Source organism: Atta cephalotes (genome assembly GCF_000143395.1).
Source record: "Atta cephalotes unplaced genomic scaffold scaffold00015, whole genome shotgun sequence".
Classification (NCBI taxonomy): domain Eukaryota; kingdom Metazoa; phylum Arthropoda; class Insecta; order Hymenoptera; family Formicidae; genus Atta; species Atta cephalotes.
Window position 1 is genome coordinate 378974 of NW_012130079.1, and position 12577 is coordinate 391550.

The window sequence follows — 12577 nt, forward strand, 5'->3', positions numbered from 1 at the left end:
GAGAGAGAGAGAGAGTAGTGTCGTACACACACACACACACACACACACACACACACACACACACACACACACACACACACACACACACACATATATAAAATATATATATGTATATATATATTTTTAACAAAGATAACATAAATATAAATACATATTAGACGCATATCGAATTTACGTGGGAGTATCTATATTATAAAGCGCGGTGCTGCAGCTTCGAATGTGGATGTTGTCCGACAATAAAAAAATAAATCTTTGTAAACCAGCATCAAACGTTTTATTTAATTTACAGATTCGCATTATTGTGAGTATGGTCAAACAATGTTGCAAACGCTTTGAAGCGTTTTTTAATTGATCAGTTTGTAAAATTCTTTCTTCTAATTGATCCAGCAAACGCTTCAAAGCATTTATAACAAGACTTTGATCACAATCTATATGCTATGCACAATCGAAATTATTTTTTTTTATAAAAATGACTATTTTTATTTATTCTTCCTTTGATTTTAAAGGCAAAATATTTCTCATTTTAAAACGAAATGTTACATTTCATATTTAAAAGTATATCCAAACAAATTTGTATATCTGCATGTATGCATAACGTGTAAGATATCTGTCAGAGACTCAATCACAATCAGAGTATAAAATGAAGGATTCTGATTGTTTAATTTTCTTATGTTTTATGCGTTATATAATAAGCCTTACACCATGGCATACAAAAAACTAAGTAATAAAACATAAGCAGTATGCGAATTAGCAAACCGTTAGAGACTGTAAGACCATAATGTAAGCAGTTGGAAAAATCACTTGATTGTTACTTGTAACAAATTGGAAAAGTAACTCGTTACTAAAAAAAATTAATTTAGTATTTGTAATGTCGTTATTTCTTAATTATTTGTAACGAGGAAATATTATTCGTTATTTGTTATAAATTACTTTTTTCAGTAAATAAACAGTAATGATGGAAGTTATCATTAAAGTCATAAAAAATTGCAACATCATTATCAAATTGTTATTAAAAAATAACCGCTAAAATAATGAAATAATAATTCTTCCATTCCCTGATTAGGATCATAATAAAATTTAATCGCAATATAATATATGAATATATATAAGTGAAAACGTAGATTTTTATTTCTGTTACTCTTATTCCTCAGTATCCATCTCTTCATTTTCTAATTGATCTTCTATCTTTCCTTTTAGAGCAGTGAGACTGAGAGGCGCATCTATGTCGAGAATTTTACTTTCTTTCGCCTTGTCTCTCTTGGATCTGTATAAGGGATTTTCAAATCTGCCAACCGCGATTTGTTTTATCCCCCCGACGTTATCATCAGCTTCTTGGCCGCTCGTTCCAGGAACGTTGCCAATCTGAACGTTGCCCTCAGGAATATTCTCAAAACGGGCGAAACCGTGCTTCTTGTCCGCCCGAATGCCATCTCGAACGGATGAGACGGCTTCCATACATCCAGAGAGAACTCTGCAAAAATTAGATTTTGTCTAAGCAAAATTGCTAAATATCTAAAGCACATTACGTATATTAATACTTCTTGTATACATCTGAAATCAATAATAATTGTTAATATATATAAAATATTAATAAAAAATATTTTAAAGCAGAACAAAAAGAAAACTGAAAATGAAGTAAACGAGATTAAGTTATTCATGCTATGTCATATTTTGAGAAGACGTCTTTCTTATTGTAGTTAGATATAAAAACCATATCGTTATAATGCAAATGAAATGAAAGTTTTGATCTGAAAAATTTCGGCATTAAACAGGACGTATTTGGCGAATCGAGAAAATTATACAGCAGCCAATTTCATTTAATTTGAGATCTGCTGAGAGCAATAATAAATCGACCGGTAGGCCCGTCGAGTTAATTAAATGTTAAACAAGGAGCGAGGCGCAGGACGGTTCGTAGCAAGTCGCAAAACAATGATGAAGAAATTAGCATCAGAAAACGTAAAATGAAACAATGATAGTAAGTGCACTGGAGCTAAAACTCGTTATTCTGTCCTACTTTGGGAATTAACTCAATTTTACACTCATTGTCTGTCATTCCATCATCCCTTTCCCTTTCACTGTCAAATTCGCAATTCACATCCTCCTCTTTCTTTCTTTTCCTTTCTTTTTTCCTTATCACAAATTTTAATTTTATCTCTATATATTTTCTTTTCTTTACATGTCTTATCTTTTGTTATTTTATATTATTAATTTTGTCTGTTGTTCTACTTCTTCTTTTTAATTCACATTTATTTTTCTTATGTTTTTTGTTATTTATTTTTTTGTGTTGTTCTTAGAAGCTTATTTTCTAAAACGGTAATAAACTCTCTTCCTCTCCTTCTCTCTTTTCCTCTCTCGTTTTTTCATCGTATGGAATTAAATGCTTGGAAAATGAGAATCTTGAAGAGTTTGACATTTTCTATTTCTCCGTAGATTTAATATAAGCTGCGTCAGGATTTTGTCACCTACAAATTTGTCACTGATGGAGTTGGAAACAATTTTTCTGTCTTTATCATCCATTGTCTCCCTCTTTCATTTCTTCTAGCGTCATGCTTGCATTACGCAAGCCAACTTTTAAGATCAAGTATAATGTACAGTTATCCTATAAAATACAATATAATGATTACCCCCGCTTTTTGAGATTTACATAGAAAATAAATTTATTTAAAAATTTGTTATTATGTGCGATATGATTTTCAATCTTCAATTCGGCTCAAATTTGCATAAGCGATATACATAAAATCATAAAGAAGTAACGATTCATCTAATCATATACTTCCTTCCATAAGTAAGTAAACTACTGATGAATTGTTTAAATGCAAAAATATCAAAATTTTTTTGCGTATTTTTTGTGATTTTTTTATGTACTTTTTGCGTACACTGTTAAAAATTTCATGAAATTTAATATACTTTTAAGTTACACAATTTGTACTTAATTTCATGACATTACATTACATTTAATGTATTTGTAACTGAAAAGTACATTTGTGTACATGAAATTTAATATATTTTTTATGAAAATTTATGAATTTTAATGTACTTTTTACAAAATTTTTAATGAAAAAAGTACATTAAATCTCATAAATTTAATATACATGTTCTTTACATTTAAGTAACTACTGTAACTTAATTTTCAGTTAAATCATTTATTATTTTTAATTTTGTTCATGACCACGAGTATGTAAAGGAAACTCGTGATTACATTTCTAATAGTGTAACGCTCAAATATTCTTGAAAGAAATTAATACCATACTTACAATATAATCATACTCTCTAGTCATCGGATAAATGAAAATAGAATGAATACGTGTATTTGCGTGTATATGTAGGCTGATAATCCGTGTAATTACTTTTTCTCTATATGGATTTGCAAAAAAACTATCGACGAGAGACTCGTCGGATTAGCACGTTGCGGCTGCAGATTTTCGATCGGACTCATCAGGAATTTCCTGCATGATCATGTCATTGTCGACCGCCTACATACACATAGATGCGCACTTGATACTATATAATTATTGAACATTATTTTTTATTCATTTTTCTTATCACGTTTCCACAGTTATTATTACTTCGGTAACCATGCGCTGAATAGTATTTGTATGAATTTCGAAGATACACTGATGTGCACGAACATAACAAGTCATTGTGAGATCCAAGAAAATTTCCTTTTTCAATATCTATATAATTTTAATAATAATATTGATGCAGTCAGTAATATAAATGAGTTGACTCACAAATCCCTCCTATTTCTGTCCGATATGCGCGAAAATACTTTATTCTTCTAAAAACTTTCTTCACGGTTTTATGCATAGAAAAAGACCTTTAATTTTGTTGAAATTTAATATAAATTGCTCGCATTACGAGCAGGTTGAGAACTGCATGCTGGTTGAGCACAGTGCAGCTGTTATCTCATTCGATATGCAAATCTCGAATACAATTAATACCGCACTGAACATTAGTGCGGCTCTATGGAACATTCGTAGTTGAGCGTATGGCGATACATGATAATTGACGTGCTAACTATATTAACCTTAACTAATATTCGCAGATCCAGTGGATAAGAAAATTTTTTTCAATTACATTGTGAAAAATTTTTTGTGACAAATGTTTTTCATAGCCTTATCCAAAGTCCGAAAAGACTTACGAAATGAATTCCTATTTTGTTCCATTTCTAAAAGTATTCCAGAGAGTTTCTAAAGAAATTTCAGAGAGAATATCAGTTAGATTAAATTTAGTTCTAATGCAAGCTTGCAATCCTGTCGGATCAATACTTTCCGTAACGGAAAGTATTCATGGCAAAGCAGCACAAAGATGAAGATAGAACGATATCTACTTACTGCTCTAAAGAATAACCAAAATACAGAAAGGCCAACAGAAGAAGAGTGATTATGACGAAAGGGATCCCGAAAAGCGGTCCAAGCGTAACGGCCAATCGAGTATCTTTCATTGCTGCACCCGCCGTCTCCGCATTTGTCACATTGATTCCTGTATCTAATAATAAAGAAATAAATAAAAAATAGCGTTTCTATAAAGAAAAGATCTTATCAATCAATTTTATTCTTTTCAAGAAAAAATAAAGAACTTATTTCCTCAGTAGCAATTAATTATGTTTTTCTATCTCTCTATTTGCTAAGAATTCTTTGATTAAAATTAAAATAATTAAATAACATTAGACAAAATTTTTAGAAAATATTTATTTGTAATGTATGTACATTTTTTAAATAATTTCTAAACTGCATTTAAAAAATCAAAACAATATTTAAATATTTATATGGAAATAATTTTAATAAAAATATATATAATAATTGTGTGTACATATTGATACATGTAACTAAATTTTTTATAATAAATAGATTATATTTTAATAAACGAATGAATAAAAGCAGGATATTGTTTGACAATGGTCAATATACATTCTAATAATAAAACTGGATTAAAAAACCAAGAATCGACAATTGTAGACGTTAACGATTATCCATATTGGTATTGTGAACAATGAAAACAAGATAAATAAAAGATTTTATCGTTTTTTCATATCTCCATTTTGTTTGTACGTTTGTAATTGCACGATATTACGATTTACGCGATAAAATTGCTTTTGAAAAATTGTAATCGTTTAACTTTTGCTTATAGCACAAACGAATCAATTTTTCGGTTTATAATATTATTCAAAAATTTGTTAGAAATTTAAAAGAAAATTGAATAACTATGTACTGACTTTGCAGCATTTCCCGTAAATTCTCTACGGCTTCCTCTATCGTAATGCCGGAATAATCTCCTTTTTCTTTTATGAGTATTTCTACACCTCCATTCCAAGTGCATCTGGTGTGCCAAGCAACCTTTTCCGTGTATCCTTCTAAAGCTTCGTCCGCCACGGTTTGTACTGTGGTTAAGGAAATCTGCTGCGATATGGACACGCGTCCGCCACAATACGGGCAACAGTGACCTTCTACCTAAAACGCAAAATAAATTATACTAGTCAAGTAATAATGGAAATATGTAATAAATCAATTAAAATTTTAATTTTCAAAAATATCGAGCGACTATTACTTCTTTAGCAAAAAAAAGTCACAATAAAATCTGTTTACTAATAAATATTTTTCGTTACTTTCTTTATTTTCATATACATATATAGTTTTCATATATATTATTTCATATTAATTATTTTCATATATATAATAATTTATTTGCTTTTAATGTAGTATAAAAAATGTTGGTATTTCTAGTGTTAAAGAGTCTCACCGTAAGAGGATATTCGCAGCCCATAAATCCACACCTTGGCCTCTGAATGGCACAAATCTCCTCAAGATAATCATCCTGAGTGTTTCCCTGGCAGAAAACTTTCTTACAATCGAGCGTACTTACAGGTCGCCATATCATGTCACTGTACCTAAAAACATATTTTTTCATAAAATATGATTTACCATATGGAATTCCATTTGCGAGAGCGCAGCAAACGGCTTATGTTCGGGCTTACTTTACAGTAAACCTGCCTCTGGAAAACTCTCTACGATCTTGGAAGTTTTGCCATTCCCATTCGGTAAACGGCTGACTCTCGTTTGTTAGCCGAATTGATTTCACTCCTATCTCTCTTACAGGTAAGAGAATACTCAAAGTACGATTCTCACTCGGCAAGACAATGTTGTCATAACTGCAGGGAACGCGCTCGAGATGCGGAGCCGCTATTGAACTACCGTTCCAATTTGCGGGATCAGCCCAAAAGATGCTACCCTCCTTTGACCATCTACTAACTTTTGCGTCCGTGCGTGAATTGCTTAGCTTACACACGTACAGTTTTATTATTAAATTATTATATTAATAAAATAAATAAAATATATTATTAAATTAAATATATTATTTATAAAATAAGTTAATAAAAATAAGTTAATAAAATATTAATTTATTATTAAATTATAAATATATTTATGTACATGTTCAATGTACTTTTCATAAAGTTTTATTAAAAGTACATTAAATTTTATGAATTTAATGTACACGAGTGTTTAATGTAACGTACACGTTCATTAAGTAATATTTAATTAACTATTGTAACTTAATTTTCAGTTAAATCATTCATTACTTTTAATTTCATTCATAACCACGAATTTCATTTATATGTAAAGGAAGCTCGTATATTTCTAACAGTGTACATTAAAATTTTAATATTATTAAAATATACATAAAGAAGAATATAAAAAAATTATAAAATTTCAAATAATTCATAAAGATAATACAGTTTGAATTTGCAGAATTTCAGTATTTTATGATGTTTATTGCTAATAAATATTCTGATAAGTTAAATTTTTTAAATAATTAAGTTAAACAGCTAATGACATAGCAACATTGAAACTTTAGTGTTATAATTATCGTAAGTGTATGATTGAAATAGTTACGATACTTTGTAAATTAATAATACTTTCTTCCATCGGCGAATACGTTAAACTCAAGGAAAAGGAAAAAGGACGGTCAAATATGTATAGCTTTTGCCACAAGTATAAAACAATTTCAATTTATTGCATCTTCTAGGAAAAAGCGATAATAAAATTCAAAAGAAAACTAATTAAATGTTCAAATTATTATGAAAATAAATATTATTTTTTAATAAACTGTTTTTAATTCATTTTTCGTTAAATATAGAATGTTTACGTTAATTTGTAAGGGTATTTTATTTTTTGTACTAATTATAAGACTGTATCTCAATACCTATATACATACATCTGATTATTTTATTAAATACCTATTTATACTACCTGTATATTTTCTCAAGAGAGAATCTATAACTTGACCTTACCTGCAATTTACCATCTCTAGGCAGTACCAATAATCCCTGCCATGGTAAATCAATTCCAGATAGCCTAAGATTGTCCATTCCGGAGATGCCAATCGCGTGTCGAGTCTGCTGAGGAAAGATCACATGACTATCGATCTCTGGGATATGATTGTTCGCCCAATTGCTCGCGGTTCGCCACTCTAGATCCGGAAGCCAGTATTTCTGACCGAAAAACAAGGCCGAACATCTTGATATCAAGATAACGCACAATATGATTTTACGATGAAAAGCGACAAGCATATTACATAAACGTTTTAAACAGTCAATTGAAAGGAGATACGACGGATGCTACTCTTCAATTAATTATCACTTACACGAAGATAAAGAGATATCAAACAGTACAACGAATTTAAATAGTCGCTATTAATGATTTGCAACAAATTCCGAAAATAATGTGAGAAGAAGTTGAACACGACTGGAAATAACTGAAAGCTCCGCTATGATCGAAGTCAATTGGGGGCGTGTCAGATTCATGATAGTCTGGCATGGACTTGTGATAATTGTCACGATTAAATCTTCATGAATCTAGTGCTTCGTTGAAATTAACTATATAATATTCAATTATTAATTTATATTTTTAAAAATATGTAATTAATGATATTTATTATACATTGCACACTTACAATTTAGATGACCGAGAAGTATACAATGTATCGTTATTAATTAAAAAGTTGTATCATTAATATGTTTATTTATAAATACATAAGCCAAAATTTAAATTGTCTGCACAGAAATTAAAATATATTATTTTTAAAACAAATTTTAAATATTGTTGTCATTAATAAATATTAACAAATATTTATTCTAAACATAAAACACATGGGAAATTAAATTTTCGCAATTGGTATTAAATGTATTAATATATTTGCATTCATTTATTATATGATTATAATGATATGCTTGATAGAATAAATTTTTGTTATTACATCACACATAAAAACAGTGATAGGATTTAACAAAATTCTCATTTAATTGACAATTAAAATGATATTAAAAATATTCACATATATATATAACGGAAAAAATTACAAGATTTATTATAACATTAAAAACATTGGTACAATTGCAATAGTTTTACTTTTTTCTATTTCTACAATTAGAAATACAATCGTCGAATAATAAAGATAAGTATAATACTGTCGCGATTAAGATGGCTTATAATTTTTTAGAACATTGAAATATTATTTCTATCTATCGTATAGTAAATTGCATTTAATTGTTTTAATTGTTGACTAAATTACAATGTAATTCATTATAATACAAAAATACAATTAATTAACTTAATAATTCGCTTTAATCAATAGTAGTTCTATTCCATGATTGTGCAATATTACATATAACAAATTATTTTTAAAAAAACTTCATTTTGAATCAATATAGCGTTAAAAAAATCGAGATACATAAATAACATACAAACAGACTTATATATTGAAAGAAATAGTTTCTTCTCTTCATTTGAGTTTGAATGTTTGTTTTTTACAAAACACTAAACAAACATTTGAATTATTAATTAAGGAGTATTACAGAAATATAAGAAAGTAATAAAATTGAACAGCTTATTTGCTTAAAAGAAACATTTAGAGAATTTTTCTACGTTAAATGTATCTTTTCATTAAGATATCTGCGTAATTTTTTAATTTTTTAAACATTTACAAGTGAAGAAGAAGTGTCGATGGCGCACGAATTTTATATCAGCTTTTAGAAAAAAGAAATCTTGACATTTTATTGTCAATTTTAATTTCCATGGATAATTCATTCTGCTCTCGACACTCAATAAATCGTACAACATGATATTAATATATGAGACAAAAAAATGTTATCTACAACTTTTCGATAAATATAAAGCACCTTCAATTTATTGCATTTTCTTTGAAAAAGTGATAATAAAATTCAAAGGAGAAAACTAACAAAAGATTAAAATTATTATAAAAATTAATATTATTTTTATACAATTGCTTTTTAATTTATTTTTTATTAGATACAGAATGTTTACGTCAATTTATGGAGGTGCTTTATACCTTACGTGGTGATATGTGATTTTAATGTCGATAAGCTCGAGTTTATTATTTATCAGAAAATAGAAATACTCATTATTTAATTTATTATTTATCAATAAATCTTATCAGTTAGTATGTCATTAATTATTATAATTTGTACAATGTATAGAGTGTCAACACGTTAATTTTATAATAATAATTTGTTCATTAAAATTTAATCCGATACATCTAAAATTCGAAACGTTAAAAAATTAAATCATACATTTTTTTATCTATTTGCTTTTATCTATTTGCATTTTGCAAAAATATTTTCGAAAACAAATAAACCAGATATTTCTTCTAAAAAAAATTATTTAAGAATTAAAGCGAATGAGAAAAATAACAATTCGTGCTCCTCAACAAAAACGCTTTACTGATTCAAATCCTCATTCTCATCTAGTTCTTTGGTCAAAGTACTGAACCAGTATTTCGGGACTATAGCATCGTTTAATCTTCTTCCGGATACAGCCGTTTCTCCAGTCGCCAATTTCCAAACTCGTTTTCCAATTCCAAAGCCGAATTGATGGTTACCACGTTTGTTTTCTATAAAATCATTTGAGTTGTCCTCGTGAGATTGATAGTTCCCCATGTTATCGACCAAGAAATAGTCCAAAGGATGATATTCATTGTTGCGCTTTCCTATACCGAAATCGTAATTTCGGAGACGCTTGCCAATACCGAACGAGAATTGCCGGGTTCGCTATGTATAAAGATATAATTTCAACACATAAAGATACAATTATCAGAAATATTATCAGAACAATAAAAATATCCATTATTTAATTTCTTATTTAAATTAATTAGTGGATGTTTTTATTTTTCTGTATGTTAATTAATTATTATAACTTGTATAATAAAACATTGATATGTTAAAGTTTATGTTATTAAAGTCCGAATCAATATATTTAAAATTGAAAACGTGAAAACATTACATTGAAGAAACATTAATTTTGACCTTAATTAAAATATAATCGAATTTTATATGTTACAATCTTATAATACTTTTAATAGTATTGTATCGTATAAGTACAAGTAACATAATAAAAGTTCATGTTTGTTAATTACAAAAATTTATTACGCAATTTTTGTAATTGCACTATTTATTCGGATATTTGCTGGATTTATGACATTTCTGTAATTAAATTTTTTTGTAACAGAAAAATTCATTCATTTTTAAACATTAAAAGAGGATATTTCATTTCATTTAAAACTCACTTTATCTTCATTATTGTCAATCCATCGTTTTCCAATACCGAAAGTATAAAGGGGTAATCTCTTATATTCGGCAATGTATGCCTTTTTCATAGGTTCTTCATTATATTCCATGTTGTTTAATAACGGATGCAATCGTTGAATGTGTAAAGATGAGGAAGATGCTTCTTCTATTGCCACTGCTGATCGTCCAACAACGCTCAACAGATAGAACATAATAATTCGTATAGTAATTAAACTTGTTGCTGTCTTCATGATGCCTGATTGAATCTGAAAGCATAAAGGTCATGTGAAATTGTAATCTACATATAACGAACTATCGGATACAGGAACAGAATTTCATCCTCCTATAGTAATGTTATATAAACTTTCACGGTAGTTCTAGATTGAGTTTTTAAATTTACTTTTGTCAAAATTGCAAAGATAAATTAGCTTAACTTCTGTTTATACATTTGAACCGCAATTCTACACAATCTACAATAATATAATATAATCTTAAAAATTATTGAACTGCGCTACATTTATTTTTAAACATAACATTATAATGCAGAGATGGCAAATAATGGTAGAGATGGCGTTACTTATAACGTTGTTATTATCATAATTATTTTTTTAAGATAACGATTTGATAATAAATAGTTATAATTTTTCACGACAATAACAATAACATCTGAATTTGAATAAACAAACAGACTTTTTTAAAGTAGATAATTCGTTACCATTACTCGTTTCTCATTAAAAAAAAAGTAATTTGTTACTTTACTTGTTACGCAATAACGCCGTTAATTAATATTTTTTATTCGTATCTAACGAATAAAATAACGAATTACTTTTTTCAATAAAAAACACTTAATAGTAACAAGTTACTTTCAGAAGTGAGATAGTTCGAACTCTGACGTTATTATTACCATCATAAAAAAATTGTAATGTCATTATCAAATCGTTATTATAATATAAAAAAAGTAACAGAAACGATAACGAAATAACACTTTATTTGTCATCCCTGCCATATTCATACTTTATTTTTATCGATAAATGCGCATATTTATTTCTAAACTTCTATAGTATATGTAACGTTAATTATGCGTGCATTTATCGATGAAAGTGAGGTATAAATATGACCTATATGTATATATAATAACATAAGGTATAATTAAACTAAAAAATTCAAAGCGATCATAACAGTTTTTTATAATAATACGATAAACATCTGATTTATAATAAGAAATTACTACTCCTACAATATTTTTAGAAATCTTAACATTTATTTCGGAATTTATCACTGAACATAAAAGTCCATTAATATAATACTGTGAAAGATTTTATGGATCCTTCAAAGCGCAGATGTACGCAAATGGAATTCTATGTAAAAATAAAATGAAGAGTTATTTACGACTGGCGTGGGATGAATGTCATTGCAGTAGTTTCTATTCGTGGATATGTCCTGCCAATTTTACGACATGGATTCCAAGTCGTAGAGAGAAAAAGAAAAGAGAAAGAAAAGAAAAGAGAGAGAGTGTACTCCATTTTTTTGCAAACATATTCATATTGTCATTGGTCTAAATCCTACATTAAATTTAGAGAAAACCATAGATACTTTTATTTTTAATTCCTTTTTGCTATAATATTTTATTACGATGCATAAAATAAAATTGTGATCTATAGTGAAAATTTTTCACAGGATTTTCATATAATTTTTTCATATAATCTTTTTTGTAAATTTCAGAGTTTTTATAATTATTAAATAATTTTATAACCTTTTTTTTTTAGAAAAATTTCTCAAATTTTTTACACAAAGGAATACTTTTCAGAAGTACCAGAAAAACATCCTTTTATGATGTGAAATACATAAATTCTAGGAATTTATATATGAATATATATTACATATGTAAATTTTAATAAAATATTCAAAAATTTCTTACTTTACAATTCTGATGAAATTTTTTTAAATTTGAAAAATTTAATATTTTCTTTTCAAAAATTATGAAATAAGAAATCTTAT

General features: G+C 27.8%; 2 protein-coding genes across 2 annotated transcripts; both read right to left on the reverse strand.

Annotated features, from left to right (window-relative positions):
* Positions 1-1140: 1140 nt before the first annotated feature.
* LOC105617929 lies at positions 1141-7567 on the reverse strand. The gene is made up of 6 exons (XM_012199463.1): positions 7289-7567; positions 5975-6276; positions 5740-5887; positions 5216-5450; positions 4335-4488; positions 1141-1471 (listed from the first exon to the last, which is right to left on the reverse strand). Exons 1-6 carry the CDS (start codon positions 7565-7567, stop codon positions 1141-1143), a joined length of 1449 nt encoding a protein of 482 aa, XP_012054853.1.
* A 2166-nt stretch (positions 7568-9733) lies between these two features.
* LOC105617930 (allatostatins) lies at positions 9734-10830 on the reverse strand. Its single transcript, XM_012199464.1, has 2 exons — positions 10579-10830; positions 9734-10063 (listed from the first exon to the last, which is right to left on the reverse strand). The coding sequence occupies exons 1-2, from the start codon at positions 10828-10830 to the stop codon at positions 9734-9736; spliced, it is 582 nt and encodes a 193-aa protein (XP_012054854.1).
* Positions 10831-12577: the final 1747 nt, after the last annotated feature.